The sequence below is a fragment of the Brachyhypopomus gauderio genome, unplaced genomic scaffold (assembly GCF_052324685.1).
Source record: "Brachyhypopomus gauderio isolate BG-103 unplaced genomic scaffold, BGAUD_0.2 sc168, whole genome shotgun sequence".
NCBI classification, from domain to species: Eukaryota; Metazoa; Chordata; class Actinopteri; order Gymnotiformes; family Hypopomidae; genus Brachyhypopomus; species Brachyhypopomus gauderio.
Genome location: NW_027506989.1, coordinates 128,960 through 147,686, shown reverse-complemented (window position 1 = coordinate 147,686; position 18,727 = coordinate 128,960). Strand labels below are relative to the sequence as shown.

Sequence of the window (18,727 nt, the reverse complement as noted above, 5' to 3'; positions counted from 1 at the left end):
CTTTAACCCTTTAAGTCCTGCCAACAACTAGATCCAACCGCATAATCTGGAGTCTCACTCTTCTCTCTTCTCACTCTTCACTGTCTTTCTTATTAGCTCACCAGATTAGCAACTGATAAACTCAATTAATAAGAACTGAAGCTGCATAGTATGAGGTCTGATTAGTAATACACTTTTAGAAACTTTTAAAATCCTATTTCAGTTTCATCCTCCATATAGAACTACCAGAGGATATGGGCAAAGGCTAGCATGAGGGGTTGAAACACTAGCCTCTGCTCTGGTCTGGTCTGAGTCTCACCTCAAATTTCTTCAGTTCTTCCTTGGCAACTGTGTACAGGACACCGGCAGAGTTTGGCAGGGCAGCTGTCCTCTCCGATGAGGACAGCCATTCCTCAAAGTTGGAAAAGTCATCCAAAAACTTCTGCCAAAGACGCCATGTCTCCTCAATCCTATGATGAGAAAAGTTATTCAGAAGAACAAGAGGTTGACAATGTTCACCACTAACTTCTAATGTTCACAGCCGTGTCCTTAATCTTCATGACAGGCCTCTTGTAACACAACAGTAATTACACTATTTACAGATAACTATATATTAATTACACCTATAAAGAATAACTTTGGCTGCTGAGGCAGTGTGCTAATGCGAATGCTGATAATCTTGTGTTCTATATCTCCACATCACATCATAATGAAGAATATGAATATTTCATAAAACCACTGAACTAAGTTAAAGCATGCTGCAATACCGTAGTAATTATAGTAGACTATACACCAGATGGGTGGAAGTGTCACATTAAGTGTGTGTGGAACTGTAAGGTGAGGAGCTGTGCGTACTTGAGTCTCCTCTCCATGGACATGGCGCAGATGGTTCTCCAGCGCCGGTCCAGGCTGCGTGTGGCCTGCTGGATGGAGTCGCACTCCGCGTCTGTGGCACATGCATCACAGTCGTGCAGAAGCACCTCGCACAGGTTCAACACAGAGGCCACGCCTGTGCTGTGTTTCTCTATGTCCCTCTGCAGCTCCTGAACACACACACACACACACACACGCGCGCGCGCACACACATGCACACAGTTGGACATTCACAAAATGTATTTTAAGGTTACTTTTAAAAATGGAGAGAGTTGGAGACTGTTGGAGCAGAGGGGGAAGAGAGTTACAGAGACGGAGGAGGGTAAACGACGGTGGTGTAGCCGTACCTGCTGCAGGTCCAGTTTCCTCTGGATCTCCTGAAAGTCGCAGGTGTCGTAGACGATGGGGCGTGCCAGCTCGGTCTCGATGTGGGCCAGCCACGTGCGCAGGCTGCTCATGTTCTTATCCAGCTGCTGCACCGCCACCAGAGTCTCACGCAGCTTCTTCGTCCTGGTTTTCACATGGGAGCATTAGACCCACACATGCGAAAACACAGTGCTGGCGCCATTGTCTGGCTGGAGGCCCTGTGCTGTGTGCTGTTACCTGGCTCCAATGAGGTCCAGGAGGTGCTGCCAGCGCTCGCCGACCTTGCTCAGCTTGTGCTCGATCTCCGAGGCTTTGGTCTCATTGCTGGCGCAGACCAAACGCTTGCCAAGCTGCTCCAGATGCTGCTTGTCCTCCTGTGCTACCGCCAGCTCCTCCTGGTAGTCCTGATGACAAATACGTACATTTGTACACACATCCACACCCGTGCGCACACGTGCACTGATGGGTTAATGCTGACAGATGGCTAGGAGTGCAGCAGGTGATTGAATCTTAAACGTCAGTCACATTCTTACAGGGAGGAGCTAATAGCTGATAGCGACGCATAATGTTAGCAGCAGCGGCTTGTGAATGCTGTGTGAATTCAGGCGTGTGTGAAAAGTGCCGTTTTGTGGCGAGGAAAACGCTGCCGGTTTCCACGAACGTAACGGCGAGAGACGTACCTTTCGGAGTTTCTCGATCATGTCTTCAATGCTGATGTCACCGTTCTGGGAGACCTTGCTCTCCATGCGAGTGAGCCAGTCGGACAGCTCCCGGTACCGCTCGTTAAAGACGGCCCACTCGCTCAGCTTCTCACTCAGCCTCTGCCTGCGCACAGACAGCTGTACACACACACACACACACACGAGAATGAGGACGTTCTGCCTGAGGTGCGCAGTTCGGTGTGTGCGCATGTACAACCCATACAAATCACACGTTAAGATTTGCGCGTCCTTTCTTTCTTTACTCCGTTCGTGTGACTGTAAAGCACACCTTCACCAGGGCTGGGAGGAAACAGCAAGAAATGAAAAATAAAAATGTCAAACTGCATTTCTTCAGGTGGTATCAATCAGTATCTATTTTTTAGGGTGTTATTCTGAAAGCTTGCACACATCCTGTGGTCTACAGGCTCACGCAACGGATGCTACACAGGCAAGCTGACAGGAAAAGCCCTTTGCATCTGTCTCTCAGTCTCAAGACCAATTAGTCCTCAGAACATTTTACTTAACTGTGGACTTAAAACTGTCACCTTCACAGTATTTACAGAAACACAAAATCAGCTATCAGTACCATGTCATTTTACCACAATTTTAACAGACCGTTTCAGAGGTTTGTCTGACATTCAGCAGACTGAGATATTGTATCTCGAGTGAGAATGTACTGTGATCTTTCACATCTACACCACAGCGTTGTTTAGAGAATGAACTCACACACGGTGCAACAGTGCTACCAGGCCTTGTGCAGCAAGTTTTGCATTATACACATATGTACATCACCTATAGCTGAACTATGTAAGCACTGTGATACATTATGATGGTGTTCAGTGTCCAGTCTTCCTGTACCTGGTGGCAGATCTCCTCCCACTGGCGGTGCAGCATCTCGATGCGTTCCTGCAGCACACACAGGTCCTCGGTGCTGATGTGGCTGGAGAGAGACTCCCGCAGCACGGTCAGGTGGGCCAGGTCCTCCGTCCAGCCATCGAACGTGCTCTCCAAGTCCTGCAGTTCAGCGACAGGTCAGACACGTTCTGAACAGGGCTGGTGCAAAGCAATCTGTCATAGGCTGCCGTGTGGCATTCTGGGTAATGAGTATTTGCAAAGAATGTTTGGATATTTAATATTTTTGCTTCTATGCTAACTTAAACTAACTTAAAATGAGCTGCACACTAAGGTCTTGTCTGCTGAGACTGGCCTTGCTCACTGCTGCCAGGAGTCCAGGAGAAGCAGGAGTCCAGTTTCAAATAAAAAAGTTCCAGATGTACATAACTACATTTTGTATTTAACTAAATCGATGTACTTAACTAGATTTCTATTTAATTGCATTACTTTTAATATACTCATTTAAAGTTTCACATTACACAGACACAAATGTTGTTAGTATCAATTCCAGGGCCAAGCTCTCTTTCTGTTTGCTGTGAAGATGTTTCATAATGAGAATGTAGAGGTAACTCAGAACACTGATGTTACACAGAACACTGAGGTAACTCAGAACACTGAGGTAACACAGAGATAACCCAGATTACTGAGGTAACACAGAGGTAACCCAGAACACTGAGGTAACCCAGATTACTGAGGTAACACAGAGGTAACCCAGAACACTGAGGTAACCCAGATTACTGATGTTACACAGAACACTGAGGTAACACAGAACACTGAGGTAACACAGAGGTAGCCCAGATTACTGAGGTAACACAGAGGTAACCCAGAACACTGAGGGAACCCAGAACACTGAGGTAACACAGAACACTGAGGTAACACAGAACACTGAGGTAACACAGAGGTAGCCCAGATTACTGAGGTAACACAGAGGTAACCCAGAACACTGAGGGAACCCAGAACACTGAGGTAACCCAGATTACTGAGGTAACACAGAGGTAACCCAGAACACTGAGGTAACACAGAACACAGAGGTAACCCAAAATACTGAGGTTACATAGAACACACGTCACCCAGAAAATGGAGGTCACCCAGAACACTGTAGAGAAATACAGTTTACTCAAATAAACATTCATTAGCAAAAAATGTACGAGTATAAAACATCAAAATATATTAAACTCGTGAGGTGGGCCTGGAGGGCCAGACCAGGATCACCTTGCACCGCATCTGCTCCGCCTGCAGTTCCTCGTGGTGGTCTGGCAGAGGCAGAGAGAGCTGACGCTTAAAGGCTCGTAGTTTCTCCAGAGATCCACCCAGACCTTCCTCACATCTCTGCCAGTCCTGCACACAGACAACCCCTGCACCATGAACCCATCATGAACTACTTCTTTCTAACATAGTTACTTTGCTAGTGCACAGTAATGTGAGCATAAACCAGCACAGAGGGCTGTGATGAGGCGCAGGGCTGCACCTTGAGGAGCACAGCCAGCTCTCTCTTCTGCTCCTCCAGGCAAATGTTGGCGTGCCTCCATTGCTCTTGTATGCTGAGCAGTTCGTCCTGCAGTGCGGCCTCCGTCCGGCCGTCCGCAGACAGGAGCAGCTGCCTACCAGCCTCCACCGTCAGGATGTAGCTGCCCTGCTGCCTCTGCACAACCTTCTCCTTTAGCTGTGGGGACAACACACCGTCAGCAGGGGGCAGCAGTAGTAGAAGCTCATGGACCAAACAAATCACTTTTAACGTTCAGAAATGAACTGGACCTGCTGATTACCTTAGCCTCACAAAACTACTTTCAAAATACTTACACATTACAAAATGTCCGCTTTAAATCACAGAAATGACACTCCCGTCATTTGCTGTATGGGCTCTGCTCTAGGGAGACGTTGAGGAGGTATGAGGTATGAGGTATGAGGTTCTGTTTACCTGCACTGCGTCCAGCATGGCTCGGGCCCTCTGCAGGGGAACCAAAGCTCCGGGCTGAAGGGCCTCCGTCTGCGTGGACACCTCCCACAGCCATTTGCGCAGCTTTTCCACCATCTCCCTGTAGCGCTGCCACTGGCGGATCAGGCTGTCTATGATGCCCCGCCTCTGCTGCGCCCGCCGCACCACCCCCTGCCACTGGTTACTGAGCAGCGCCAACTTCAGCTTGAACTCATCTCTGGAGACGGGAGAGGAGATGGAGTCGGTCCCCGTGTGCTTTATGGATGAAGGCTGCTTGCATGTCTGACTCTGACTATCCACACGAAACTTGAGAGTTGAACAAATGATCTCACTAATGTCCTAATCTGTATAATTAGGAGGTGAGGATGATTCAGATTAAGACTGCTCACCTGTCATCCACCTGCCCTTGCTCGAGCATGCGCTGCCCATCGCTGATGATGGAGTGAAGAATCTGCTGTCGGCTAAACATTTCTGCCTGGAACAACTACATTAGAAAACACGCAGAACATATGCAAGGATATTTATACATATGCAAGCGTTAGAAAACCAAACCACAACTGCACAGTATAGGGCGCAAAGGGGCGTAATGTCGCTGCATTATCCCTGACTGGAGCTAACCTCATGGGCTCTCTGCTGCTCCATCAAGCTCTGGAAATTTCCAGAGATCTCCACAGCCAGCTTCTCCTCAGTCTGCACCAGGAACTCCATCCATGTCTCACACTTCTCCAGGAATGTCTGCTGCTGCAGCAGAGCGGCCTGTAGCTTACTGCAGACGAAACATAGTCACCGTATTTAAAAAAAACTCCTCAGAAATATTTGTGTCCTAGAGCACAAGGTTCAAAGCAGGCTTTAACTGCGGTCGTAAATACAGAGGTACCAGAAATCCCTGTGGTGTGAGGAGGCATTAGAATGACTGTATATGATATACTGTATATGCTAACTTTACATTACATGAACTATGATATATAAGCTAACTTTACATTACATTAACCATAAGATATAAGCTTTAAAGTGACCGTAAAGCTATTTTACACTATTTTACAGTGACTGTAAAGCTAACAATTTTACAGTGACTGTAAAGCTAACAATTTTACAGTGACTGTAAAGCTGTTAGCTTCTACAAACCAAAATGCTATACTTCATAACTGGATGGTGTTAAATCAGTCTGACCTAAATCTCTCAGTGGTCTGAGCCGATGTGTTGGCCCAGGTCCTGTTCAGGTTCTGCACACGCTTGATCTCCGAGTCGTTGAGGGGCAGTCTGTAGCCCAGCTCATTCAGACGCTCCAGGTCTGGAGCCATGCTACTGAACTTCAGCATCTGTCTCTGCATCGGGACAGTCAACAAAACAACCTCAGTCAGGGCTGACGCGGATGTAACACACGGTGTGATCTGTGTCATTGTTTGGGGTGTTTGATTAAGGCTGGTGCACCTTCAGCTCCTCCATGCGTTCCTGGATGACGGGAAGGTCAGAAGAGCCGTTGGGGTCCTGACCCTGCAGTGTCTCTGTAGCCTCAGCTATCCACCGGCCCAGAGTGTCCAGTTGTTCGTTGAAGGTCTCGTAGTCCTGCACTCCTGCCTGTAAGGAAACGTTGCAGCTCTTACAACCACCATGCCCCTTTGCAGCCTCTGCCTACCGCATTTCCATGGCGCAGTGCGGGCGGTCTGACCTGCAGGGCGGCCTGCTGGCGGTTGAGAGCCTGCTCCATGGAGCCCAGGCGCTGGGAGAGGGACAGGTGGTCTGACTGGATGGAGGCGGCAGCAGACGTGTCCACCTGCTGTTTGAGCTGCTCCCCCAGCTCCAGGAGGACCTGCAGAGAGGCCTGGACCGGGGCCCGGGCTCGCAGCAACTCCTGCAGGACCAAAGGGTGGGACCACAGTACACGAGATGAGTCCCACTTATGAGGATAATGACCATTATATGTCTGAAATATGTTTAGGCCTGCTTAACACACTGGAGTTGAGATTATAAACATTAACCTCAACTCTCACGCACCACCTACATTTCACTCACGCCTATGAATCACTCTACAGAGCAGGGAATTAAGTACCAATAAATTCAAGCTATTTAAAGTCCACATTTAATTCTTTATTGGGTAAAATAAATGTAGAGGTGTAGTTGCGAGGGCGGCCGCACAACCGAAGGCCAGCGGCTGTGTCTCACGTACGGCACAGTCCTGGATCCAGGTGGACACCTCGTCCTCTGAGATGTCTTTCTGGCCAGCTATCTTCAGCAGCTGCTCGCCTCTCTCCTCCAGGTTGCCGATGCTGTCGCTGCTCTGTTTATACAGCTCCCTGTAGCTCTGCCAGAGCTGCAACAGGGCCCGGCTGCTCTTCAGACGCTCCGCTATCTCCTCTAGCAGGCTGCCCCGCCTGAGTTACACAGAAACAACCGCTAACGCGCGTTCAGAGCCGCTCCGGCAACGTAGCCGCGCCTCGCCCCGGCGTTTCCTACCTGCCGTTGACGTCTTTGAGGGCGTTGTTGAGCGAGTCCGACACAGACGGGTGACACTCCTCCAGCAGCTGGTGCGTAATGGCTCCGAACCTCCTCAAGCTGTTCTCCTGCTTCTCCAGCTCCTCGCGCAGGGTCTGACGCACATGACGACAAGGACCACGACAATTTTTTCATTCCGTTAGGAAAAAAGCTAATTCAACGCTAGACAGCAAAGTCAATGTCCGGTGCGTGTCGGAGGCAAGCCCACCTGCAAGCTGTCCACCTGGAGCTGCACGGCCTCCAGAGAGCCAGTGAGCAGACGGAAGCGAGACACGCAGTATCTGCCCTCCGTCAGGGAGCCGTTGATATCCTCCGCCGCCTGCTTGTACTGACTCCACTGGTCAGACACAGACCTGAGGCTGATCTTCAGTTGCCCTATCTGCGAAGCCCACACGCCAGCTTTACTACAAACACGCATGCTCGGCGCTTATAAAGCCGAAACAGGACGAGCAGAAACCAAATTTAAAGATCGGTAAAAGAACGTACCAAGTGGTCAAGGTTCGCCCAGGTGTGGTTCAGCGCCTGAAGGGTTTCCATGACGACGGCGCAGGCCTCGTCCGTCTTGTTCTGGACGAGGGCGCAGGCCTGCTCTTCCACTCTCTCTACCTCCCGCTCCTTCTCTTTAACCATTTCCTCCATTTCCTGTGTACATATTACAGAGACAGTGGGAGAACGTTTGTTGTGGCGCATACAGAGCTCACGCCAGTCGTTTGTTTTGCGGACGGCGTAAAGGAGCTCTTACCTGGCAGTCCTTCAGGGCGTTCTGCACCGAGGAGAGATCCTCGATCCTGTGTTTCCTCTTCAGAAGCTCTTCCTGGGCGGAGAACCAGGTCTTCAGGCTCTGAATGCTGCTCTCGTACTCCAGCCAGGACTCCAGCAGGCCCTCCAGGTACTGGACCTGAAAGAATCCCTCAAACAGGTCAGCGGGATCGTTTGCTGGATTGCTGCTCTGGAGCACAGAAGCGTACGAGAGGCCTCACCCTCTCGCTGATGTGAGCCTGCAGGATCTGCCAGCGTCGGTTCATGGCTCCCAACTTCTCGGCCAAGTCCGTCTTATCGCTGCGCTTGTTCTCCACGTCCTGCCCGCCCAGCTGCACCACCGACTGGTTCACAAAGTCCACCGTCAGCTGCTTGCAGTTCACGTCCACGCGGAATCCCTACAGAAGGAGGGAGGAACGATTAGTCATTGAAGAACCATTATCTGTGAGAGTCACCAACAAACCCTATAAGGTCACCTGTACATTTAAAAAAATTTGATCTATGTTGATGTTAGTGACAAACACTATCCAGGAAACCTACCTTGTACCTCTGCAGGTACCCCTGGATGACCTTTGACCCCACGGCTCCTTTCATGTTTTCGTCATCCTCTTCTATCACTCTCTCCATCAGTGAGATCCAGTTCACCAGCTCGGTGATGGCATGCCGGGATGCCAGCTTGTCCATTTGTGACTGAGGAAGAAACATGAATCCACCATTAGCTCGGCAGGGCACGCTGAAATAAACACTAAGGAAAGAAAGATCTCCCGCTGAATAAGACAGAGAGCCTCCATCCGCTCATGGCCAGAAGACTGCGAAAGGGCATTTGTCCAGTTCTTTAGAGTCTGCAAGACAAGTTTGGAGGAACACTGCAGTGCGGTGCAGGACGCTACCTGGTGGAGCTTCTCCTGCACGGTGGGGATTCGTGTGAGGAGCTCTGTCCACTGGGCCTCCACCCGTGCCAGCTCCGAGCGCAGCACCCCCGTGTCCGCCTTCTTCAGCCTCAGGAGCTGCCCACCCTCACTCAGCACCGAGCTCTTCAAGGAGGAGCGCGCCTCCACCTCCTTACTGAACTCCTGCAGGAAGAACATGGGTGGATGCATCACACACACCATTTAGTCCAGTGGACTAAAGTGAAGGGGATATAAATGTACATTTCGAGACCACAGCCCTACATAAATATAAAATCGTGAACATTTAGGGGAAATTAAGTTTAAGATTCAGCATGACGTGCACTCAGTCAGCAGTTTAGCTTGAGCAGTTTAGCTGGTAAAGTCCTTGGGAACAGCCGACCATGGTGACGGTGCGGTGAATTGGTACTAACCAGGAAAGATGAGAGGTGATCCCGAACCGTCTCCTGGCCCTCAGGCACTATCACGGACTGAGTGCTCCAGAACTCCAGGTTTTCCAGGGCGTCCTGCAGCCACTGGTTCAGCTCAGCAGATTCACTCTGATACCTGAGCAACACGGACACCACACACCATTATTCCTGAAACAAATCAAATCTGCACTAGGCCATAGTGTACTTCTAACCCCTAAGACCACTGGCTACACAGTTGATAGAAGATTAGTTTCTTATATTATTAGATTCGATTCTATCACTCCTAAGTTCATTACAGTACTGTAGGGAGTAGGTTATCCTATAGGGGTGAAGTAGCTAGCTGTTGTTTTGTTTTATTTTTGATGTATTATTAGTCCTAGAGTGCTGATGTGCTGGGGGCTGGACCTGGTCCAGTGTTTCAGCAGTGACTCCAGCTGCTGTAGCTCCTTGCTGATGCTGCTGGTGTTGCTCAGCCAGTGCTCGCCCAGCAGGGTGAGCTGGTTCTCCAGAGTGTGGCAGGCCACACACTGCAGCAGCCGCTTGCCCTCCTCCAGCACCTGATGCAGCTTGTGCTGGTGCTCCGTCAGGATGGATTTCAGGTCCTGGATGGCAAGAAGATGAGATCACCATTAATCAACATCTGTCAGACCATCAGAGCTGCTTCACATTGTGCTCTGATGAAGTTTCCAGAGCACCTGGACCAGGCCTTTTAGTCTGAATGAGGTGTGTTGGCAGATGGGGTCTGGTGTACCCTACATACCAGGTTCACAAATCCTAAATCACATCAAATCATACTCCATACAGATCTGATGTCATATAATATAAAGATATATGCACAGAAAACAGCTTTGTTGAACGTGACCGTGTTAATGTACCTGACAGAGAGTTATTCTCTCAATCAGCTTCTCCTCTGTCTCTTCCAGCAGTGGGATAGCAGGCATCCTTCCCTCCACCGTCTCTAGATGTCTGTACAGACACTGGTAATCCAGGACAAGACGGCTCCATGTCTGGTGAAGAACCGAGCACACACACACACACACACACACACACACACGCACACGCGCGCGCACACACATGCACGCACGCATGCGCACGCATGCGCACGCACACGCACACACACACGCGCACACACACACGCATGCACACACACACACACACACAGATGCACAAACATGCAGATCAATTAGCAATTGCTTAATTCATAATTGCTTCAGATAGGAGTCCCTGCTATGCTAACTCAGCTTGTCGCTCACTTCCAGAATGTATTCCAGCTCCACTCCTCTCCTGTGAGCCGTCTTCAGGATGCCCTGAGCCTGGGCCAGGGTCTCCTCTAGAACTTGGCTTTCTTGAGGTACAACAAAGGCACTAATTTTCTTGTAGAACGTCTCAGTCAGGACCATGTGCCACTCTAATCCTTGAAAGAATTCCTGGAAAAGTAAGAAAAAACAAACAAACAAAACTTAATTTAACATTTACTATATATGCTACAACTGTTAAAGAACAGTGTCTGAACACAGTAGCTTGCCTTGTGTTTGTCTAACAGACTCTGGACTTCTTCCACAGAGCCTGCGATTATCTTCTCGCCTGCAGCCATCTTGTCCTGAGCGGTGTCTACCAGATCCAGCAGGTCTTGTAGTGCTCGCTCGTACTGGCTCTTCAGAGCCAAGTTCTGGTTTAGTCCACTGCGCCGTGAACCCACCATCATCACCAGCTCCTCATACGTGTCCTACAAAACATGGCACACAGGGAAAACGTCACGAGATCGGCCTCCAGAGTACATCAGATCTCCCTCGAACAGTAGTTCTGTTCTAACCAAACTGTTTCATGCACATTAAAAACTGAACACACACCTGGAGCTTCAGCAGCTGATTGGTGGAAATCTGATCGGGCTGCAGTTCCATTCCTCTGCTTTTCAGATCTGTGATTTTTTGCTCAAACTCCCTCAGGATCTCTTCAGCTTCTGCAATGGTCTAATTAGACACCATCATGTAAGCAACTTGTAATGACAATCTCTCCAGTATGGATGTACAGTCAGATTTGTCCTGTACCTCCAGCTGTTTTGTGGCTGGGTGGTTGAGGGTCTCTGCAAGTTTCTGTAAAATCTGGAACTTGCTCTCGCTAAGAGCTGAAAAGAGGATCTTCAGCTCAGTCTGTGAAGAACAAAACAAATAATACATGAGGTATTAATACCTAGTGATCTCAGTGACTGTAAAGTCAGACATTTTAAATGGGCTCCTCTGATTGGTCCAACATTGACCTGGAAGGCAGCGAGTGACTGCATCCTGCTCCTCATGGTGACACATCGCTGCTCCACAGCTGAGTCCAGCGCTCCCAATCGCCGAGACAGGCAGCCTAGGGTTTCCTCCATGAGGGCATGCTCCTCTGCACTGAAGCCCACAGCGCCCCCTAACAGGGCTTGGCTGCTGCTCACCTCTCTGGAGACCTCGGCCACATCTTTTCCTAAAGCCTGCAAATCACGCAAGTCAGAAAGTCAGTAAAATAAACATTTGAGATGCTTTGAGATTTCTTGGTAACTCGGCCATCATTTCAACAGCCATTCTGACAGTGGAAGACGGCTGACCTCGTGGTTGGACAGTTGTGTCTCTGCGTTTTCTGTCAGAAGCACGGGCCCGGAGAACAGAGCGTTTTCCACCCCGTCCAGCCAGGACGAGGTAGCGGTGACGGCGCAGTACAGCTGCTGCTCCATCTGGACGCCTCCGCCTTCTGCCACCTGCACACACGGCAGCGGGAGATGCTACAGCAGCATACACCACCCCCCAACACACACAGCGGGGTCCGGGCGTAGCAGGGGGCAGCAGGGCAAGCGGGATTACCTGAGAGTGGGTGGAGGGGTCGCCTGCAGCCTGCCTGAGCTCGCTGTATAAGCCTCTTACGGTGGACTTGTCCTGGGCCTCTCCTCTCAACACAGGAGCAGAGGTGCTCACTCGAGCAGTTCTGGAATAAACCTGGTGGGAACAGTCACTGTCATAACACTGCTGCCCTCTATTGGACTGTGCTAACAGAGCCAAAGCACCTGCAGGTGCTCGCTAGAATACTCTCTAGTACCGGGTGCTTGGAGTCCTGCTCCAGGCTGCCCTGGAGGAGATGCAGTTTGGTGGTCAGGTCTTTCCTCAGGCTCTCCCATCTGTGTATGCAGCTGGGTGCAACCTGGACCTCCAGCTCCTGCTCTGGACTGAGGATCTCACTCACGCTATAGAGTGTGAGGCACAGAGTGTGTGTTAAAGACAAAGAGTTATGCTCACAGCCTGGTGGAGAAACAACAGAGACATCTAGAGACATGGCTTACAGGAGAGAAGGTAGGGAGATAGCCATAACATACACGCATGTGACTAAACAGAAAGCCTATCGCTCGGTACAGACCCAGTCAAGTGAAGTGAGTGTAGAAAACAGTGAGCCCATTTTGGTGAAAAATAGTGAAACCATTCAATGTGTTAGGCAGCTTTGGAGGAAGCCTATTGGCCAAGCCTAACGGGGCCGAGGCAGTACCTGGGCCTGCTGGGTGAAGCCCGCTGGGTGAGGATCGCTTCTCCACGGCTCGCCACCGACTTCAGCAGCTTCTTCTGTTCCGCCAACTGCTCCTCGAGCTCCTTATCACATAACGCATTTTTAGTTTAATATTCTTAATCATACCGGTTAAAACAAGGGCGAGCACTTGCTGTCCTGTTTGTAAAAATCGCACAAAGTGTGTAATGTGAGTAGTTTCTATCGGAGGCGTTTTTGATGAGACAGTGGCCCTGTAGCAGACGGTCCTCCGTACCTTCTGTCTCTGGAGGGAGTCCTGGTGCTGCAGGTTCCGTGTGGACCGGGCCTCAGCCAGCCACTCATGCATGTTGGGACTCTGAGAGAGACTGGACTCCGATTCACTGTCAGACTGTTCCTGCAGTGAGCCCTGCGCTCAACACAGAGACGTCGGGGAGCGTCAGATTCTGTAGTTACACCGCCATTAGTTTCAAGAGAGTGAAGCGCTGCTCAAAAGACGTCTGCGTGTACGAGATGATTTGCTCAGAATAAAAGGGTCAGTGACTGAAAAATCTGTTAGAAGAAATCTGATTCACAGAGATTTTCATTGTAATTTTGATACAAGAGAAATCATGAAACAATTATTGATAACAATCATGAATGAATATCCATCTTGAATGTGTCTGTGAACATCACAAATAATAGGCTTGCCCCACTGATCAAACACAGTAGCGTTCTATGCTGTAGAGAGCAACGTTTATTATGTTCATTACATTCAGAGTCAGGAATTTCAGCTCTTCCCAAACTACAGCAGCCTGCAAGGAACACAATAGCATGGTTTTGTAATATAGTCAGGGAGTCTCGAAAGACCTTTGTTGCAGCATTATAGATAATCATATAGGCAATTATCTAGGTGTTACAAAGAGAAATCGTAATGTCAAGCTTTATAATGTGCTTTCACTATCATTTATGCTTTCATTATTTTTAATCATGTTAGTTCAACCTTAGGCATTTTTCTAATAATAATCAGACCATGTGGAGTTGCTGAGAACACCTTTACACACTTCTGCATTAGTTCAGTGCTCAATACTAATGAGTGTAAAGAATCCCGGACAGTGTGCAGCTTGTGCTGGACTTTGGGGAGCTGACCTGGATATTGATCTGTCTGTCCTGAAGCGTGCGCTGCAGATCCAGCAGGCCACTCTTCAGGGTGCGCAGTCTCCTGGACAGCTGCTCAACCTCGCCCCTGGTCTCGGGCCGGCCCTCCAGCAGCAGGGCCTCGCAGTAGCCCGAGAGCTCGGACAGAGTCAGCACCTTCTCCTCCATCTCCAGCAGAGAGGCCTGCAGCAGAAGCAGCAGAGGAACCAGCTCAAACATGGCCTGAATTAATGAATATTAAAAGATGGGCTGGTGGATATTGCTGCCAGCACCAGTCCACTCAGAGGGATCTGCTAATCGCTCTACAGCCACTGCAGCAACCAGTGCATATGGCACTGAGGCATATGCATAATCTGCTTACAGCTCATGCTCCTCAAGCTTAGGACCCCAACCATGAGGTCTAATACTGCCGTTTGCCTGCTTACACCACCTTAAAATTGTACAATGACTAATAATAGGGCTGTCATACACATGTAATAAACAAAACCTTTCGGTCCGTAAACATGTCCATAATGAATGTGGCCAGTAGGTGGCGATCCAACCTGACAGTCTGACAGCTGCTCGTTCAACTCTGCATCCTGAGGGGCGGAGTCGAGTATGCCACGTCTTCTCAGCAGCCACTGGTGGAGCTCCTCCACCTGTCCGAGGCAGCGGTGCAAGGCCTGCTCCTGCTGCTTCTTCTCCAGTTGCTCGCTCAGACGCTCCTGCACCACAAACCAGCCAATCACATCACACCATTCAGCGTCCAGGACATCAATAATCGCAGGGCTAGAATACATTTTCTTGGTAGATGAAGGAAAAGAGATTTGTGGGTCCCTGGTTGTTCGCTTGCAGTCAGTATAGTAAATACCTCCAGAAGCTGCTGTTTGCCAGAAGCCTTCATGTGGATAGTGGCCATGCGTTCGGACAACACGGTGAGGGTGGACTGCATGGCCAGCTGCTCGGCTGCGTCCGAGTCCGTGGTGTCTGAGATCAGCTCCTCAACAAAGCTTGACTGCAGCTTGTCTATGTCGTCCTGCAGCTGAACGGTGTCCTCCGTAAGGTTCTGAAAGCATGTAGCATACCGACTACGTGACTACTACGAAAACCTGCATTGTAGAAGTATTTGATCTCCATAATGGAAAAGCAGCAAAAGTCAGTAGGATAGACTATGCCTTCTACAGCAGCCTCTTACCTGATGCAGGACAATGTGTCTGTTTGGGCTCAGGTCTTGCAGAGGGGGCTCATTTAGTTTGGACTCGATGGACTCCATTTTTGTGGAAATGCTCTGCAAAGAGGTCTGGTATCGCTGCTGTCTCTCCAGGGCCTCGTAAAGCGTCCTCTGCTTCTCACTGATCTGCAAGGTGGAGAAGATACGATAAAAATGAGATCACCGAGTCCTTTGCTGAAAAACTACAGCGCACATGCCTACTGGATTACTGGCATTGTCACATACCACATTTTTCAGGGTGTCCCATGAGCGCTGAAGTTCATCTAGGTTGGCTACAGACTCCAGGCTGGGGTCGTACAGCTCCTGTACAGGCGCTCTGGTCAGAGTTGCTCGGCCCATAACCAGCTAAAACCAGCAGAGCAAACAAGTCAGCCAGCGTCCATTATATGCAATTCAGTGTTGATGAGCAAAAACTCACTGCACCTAAACTGGAGCTATAACAGATTAATACTGCAATCCACATATTTAACATGCTTGGATGGACGAAGGAAGGAAGGAACTAGGTGAAATGTTATAAAGATTTCAGTGAGCCAGAAATTTGGCAGCAGATGTCAGACTGTAAAATCAACCTGTAACAGCAGGTGCTCAGGCATCATCTAGAGTACCTGGCCAGACGAGGCCTCATTGTTAGTTACAGGAGAGGGGGAGCGACAGAAAGGAGGGGAGGAGACCTCGCTGGTCACGCCCTCTTCCCCAGACTCCTCAGTGACAGGAGACAGGAGGTCGTGACTGCGCCCAGACGCCGTCTGACCCCGCGGCAGGCAAAAAGCAGTGCAGAAACAAGCAGATGAACGTTAATGTCAACAATTAGTCCAGATACTTTTGATCTGGTTAGCCAGAAGGTAACAAAGCCATTTGCTTTACAGGTGTGTCTCATGCAGACCGCGCCCCTTCCGATTTGTAGATTGGCTGTGTGTGCTAATGCCCCGACCCGCAACACAGACGTACTCACCATGCCCATCGAGGGTTGGCACAGTAGCTGCTTGGCCTCGGCATCCCCGTCCACTTCCTGTTCGCCCTCAGGCCGGTTCTCAGCATCACTCACTGCCAGCAGCGTCGTGGCATGCTTGGCTTTAACGGTCAGCATCTTACACTTGGAGTTCAAAGATGCAATCTGCTCCTGATAGCCTTTGATTTTCTGGGCAAGTTCCTGTTTAAGAAGAGCCAAACCCCTCCAGTTACTGCATTTGACAGTATTTCCGTAACAAGCACTTAAACAAGGCAATGTACACACTAAACCCTATTCCGATAAGGCCATCTTCATCACAGATGACATTCAATATAAACATGAAAAATATTAGCATGAACAGAATAAACCTAAAATGCTATGTTATCTGTTCTGGAGCATGCTTACCTCATGATGGCGTATTTGAGTCTGAAGCTCCTGGATGTTGGTGGTGGGGACGGGTCTGTCCTGGATCACCCTGTGAGCGTCCTCAATTAGTCCCTGCAGATGCCGCATCTCCTGCTCGTACTGCTCATACTGCACCACGGCCTCCTAGCGCACGCACACACACACACAGACACACAGACACGAATCACAATATATTGAAGCAATAACATAAAACCATCGTCTCAGACAAGCTCACAGCATGCCAGTTGAAATTATAGGCGCAGGTGCTCGGAGTTATTATGCATCTAAAGACAATAAGATGCTTATGGAGCTACAGATCTGGATGATAAATATGACTGCGTGACTGCATAGTGCACTGCAAGCATACGCCTGCTTAACGCTAATACTTGCTCTGGGTCCAAGTCTTAAGTCGAGAGAACACACTCAAGGCGATGTGTGGAAACAGAACCACGAGTGCGTGGTTATAAAAATAGCCATAGTGAGGGGCTTATGAATGTGGTGCGCCGTCGCCCCCTACCTGCAGGATGTTGCACTGCTGGATGGCGGTGTGTTGCAGCTGGCTGGCCTCCTGCTGCAGGGTGAGGGCGGTGCGGCAGATGGCCAAGCTCACCATCACCTCCTCGGGCACGCGGAGGCCACTCTGACACGCCTGCACCGCCTGTGTGTGCAGCTTGAAGCTCTCCATGTCCATCAGCAAACGCTGTCAGACAACACCACACTCAGTGAACGTGGGAACATGGGTGGAGTAACAGCTGTGTCTAAGTGAGCGTCCCCGGTGGGTGGAGTAACACCGGTGTTTACGTGATTGTACCCAGTGGGTGGAGCAGTACCTATATCTGAGTGAGTGTACCTGGTGGGTGGAGTAACACCTGTGCTTAAGTGAATGTACCCAGTGGGTGGAGTAACACCTGTGTCTAAGTTAGTGTACCCAGTGGGTGGAGTAACACCTGTGTCTAAGTGAGTGTACCTGGTGGGTGGAGTAACACCTGTGCTTAAGTGAGTGTACCCAGTGGGTATAGTAACACCTGTGTCTGAGTGAGTGTACCTGGTGGGTGGAGTAACACCTGTGTCTGAGTGAGTGTACCCGGTGGGTGGAGTAACATCTGTGTCTGAGTGAGTGTACCCGGTGGGTGGAGTAACACCTGTGTCTAAGTGAGTGTACCCGGTGGGTGGAGTAACACCTGTGTCTAAGTGAGTGTACCCGGTGGGTGGAGTAACACCTGTGTCTGAGTGAGTGTACCCGGTGGGTGGAGTAACACCTGTGTCTGAGTGAGTGTACCTGGTGGGTGGAGTAACACCTGTGTCTGAGTGAGTGTACCCGGTGGGTGGAGTAACATCTGTGTCTGAGTGAGTGTACCCGGTGGGTGGAGTAACACCTGTGTGTAAGTGAGTGTACCCGGTGGGTGGAGTAACACCTGTGTGTAAGTGAGCGTCCCCGGTGGGTGGAGCAGTACCTGTCTCTGAGTGAGCTGCTCTTTGAGGCTCAGGCGTGCCAGCTCCGGTGAGGTGAGAGTGGACTGGACCTGCTCCAGAGCCACATGCAGGGCTTTCACCTCGTTCTCAAATGTCTCCATGTCCTGATGAAGAGAATTCAACATGTGACTTGTCTGCACTAGCACGCGCGCTACATCACCTTATTGTTACCCAGTTCAGTTGAAAATATTTTCATTTCAAGGGTTCCAGCAGACACAAGCAATAAATCAGTGTGACTGGAGACGCATTAACGTGAGCGCGTGATTACGAGGGCCGTAGCAGACAGCCGTGGAGAGTGTGTGGCACCTTAGCTGCATCCTGCAGGCTCTGCAGACGGAACCTGACGGCCTGCTCCAGCTCCTCCGTGTGGCGGCTCAGCTCAGCCACCTGCTGCCCCATGGCCTCTGCCTGCAGGGACTCCGACAAGAGCTCCACCTTCTCCTGCATGGCTTCCAGGTCTCCGCGAAGCTCCCTCGACTCGCGCAACACAGACTGCAGGTCCAGGGTCATTAGGTTAAAATGAAATTCTAGTTTATTTTGTAGTGCTAACAATTCTGTGTGAGGATGGGGTGGATGATGGGAGAAGCTGAAATAAGCAGACTTGATGGTTGAGGTGAGAGAATGCAGGCGGGAGACATATGTAAGGGCAACAGATAGGTCTGATGGGACTAAGTCAACCACATTCTCACCTTGTGCAACATGGATTTAAAGGCCATGTTTTAATATAAGGATA

The 18,727-nt window shown here is 50.0% G+C and overlaps 1 protein-coding gene across 9 annotated transcripts in view; it reads right to left on the bottom strand.

Annotated features, from left to right (window-relative positions):
- Positions 1-18,727, bottom strand: part of LOC143501301 (nesprin-1-like) — an 80,546-nt gene that overhangs the window by 9,261 nt on the left and 52,558 nt on the right. For 8 of the 9 annotated variants that reach the window (XM_076994958.1, XM_076994964.1, XM_076994957.1 and 5 more), the window contains 46 exons: positions 18,301-18,486; positions 17,976-18,098; positions 17,039-17,221; positions 16,522-16,665; positions 16,120-16,317; positions 15,773-15,913; positions 15,393-15,512; positions 15,132-15,293; positions 14,808-15,002; positions 14,500-14,661; positions 13,949-14,140; positions 13,098-13,229; positions 12,827-12,927; positions 12,386-12,530; positions 12,154-12,285; positions 11,901-12,050; positions 11,577-11,786; positions 11,368-11,469; positions 11,170-11,289; positions 10,845-11,045; positions 10,573-10,746; positions 10,195-10,326; positions 9,725-9,921; positions 9,323-9,455; positions 8,892-9,074; positions 8,542-8,691; positions 8,223-8,399; positions 7,985-8,140; positions 7,729-7,884; positions 7,451-7,621; positions 7,204-7,337; positions 6,917-7,121; positions 6,419-6,601; positions 6,181-6,327; positions 5,920-6,074; positions 5,368-5,515; positions 5,139-5,233; positions 4,732-4,966; positions 4,282-4,476; positions 4,026-4,151; positions 2,778-2,933; positions 1,899-2,057; positions 1,456-1,622; positions 1,200-1,362; positions 835-1,022; positions 299-449 (listed from right to left, as the gene is read on the bottom strand). In XM_076994958.1, coding sequence (XP_076851073.1) covers positions 299-449; positions 835-1,022; positions 1,200-1,362; positions 1,456-1,622; positions 1,899-2,057; positions 2,778-2,933; positions 4,026-4,151; positions 4,282-4,476; positions 4,732-4,966; positions 5,139-5,233; positions 5,368-5,515; positions 5,920-6,074; positions 6,181-6,327; positions 6,419-6,601; positions 6,917-7,121; positions 7,204-7,337; positions 7,451-7,621; positions 7,729-7,884; positions 7,985-8,140; positions 8,223-8,399; positions 8,542-8,691; positions 8,892-9,074; positions 9,323-9,455; positions 9,725-9,921; positions 10,195-10,326; positions 10,573-10,746; positions 10,845-11,045; positions 11,170-11,289; positions 11,368-11,469; positions 11,577-11,786; positions 11,901-12,050; positions 12,154-12,285; positions 12,386-12,530; positions 12,827-12,927; positions 13,098-13,229; positions 13,949-14,140; positions 14,500-14,661; positions 14,808-15,002; positions 15,132-15,293; positions 15,393-15,512; positions 15,773-15,913; positions 16,120-16,317; positions 16,522-16,665; positions 17,039-17,221; positions 17,976-18,098; positions 18,301-18,486 — 7,335 coding nt within the window. The remainder of the gene's footprint in view (positions 1-298; positions 450-834; positions 1,023-1,199; positions 1,363-1,455; positions 1,623-1,898; positions 2,058-2,777; positions 2,934-4,025; positions 4,152-4,281; positions 4,477-4,731; positions 4,967-5,138; positions 5,234-5,367; positions 5,516-5,919; positions 6,075-6,180; positions 6,328-6,418; positions 6,602-6,916; positions 7,122-7,203; positions 7,338-7,450; positions 7,622-7,728; positions 7,885-7,984; positions 8,141-8,222; positions 8,400-8,541; positions 8,692-8,891; positions 9,075-9,322; positions 9,456-9,724; positions 9,922-10,194; positions 10,327-10,572; positions 10,747-10,844; positions 11,046-11,169; positions 11,290-11,367; positions 11,470-11,576; positions 11,787-11,900; positions 12,051-12,153; positions 12,286-12,385; positions 12,531-12,826; positions 12,928-13,097; positions 13,230-13,948; positions 14,141-14,499; positions 14,662-14,807; positions 15,003-15,131; positions 15,294-15,392; positions 15,513-15,772; positions 15,914-16,119; positions 16,318-16,521; positions 16,666-17,038; positions 17,222-17,975; positions 18,099-18,300; positions 18,487-18,727) is intronic. The other variant, XM_076994961.1, reaches the window with a different exon arrangement.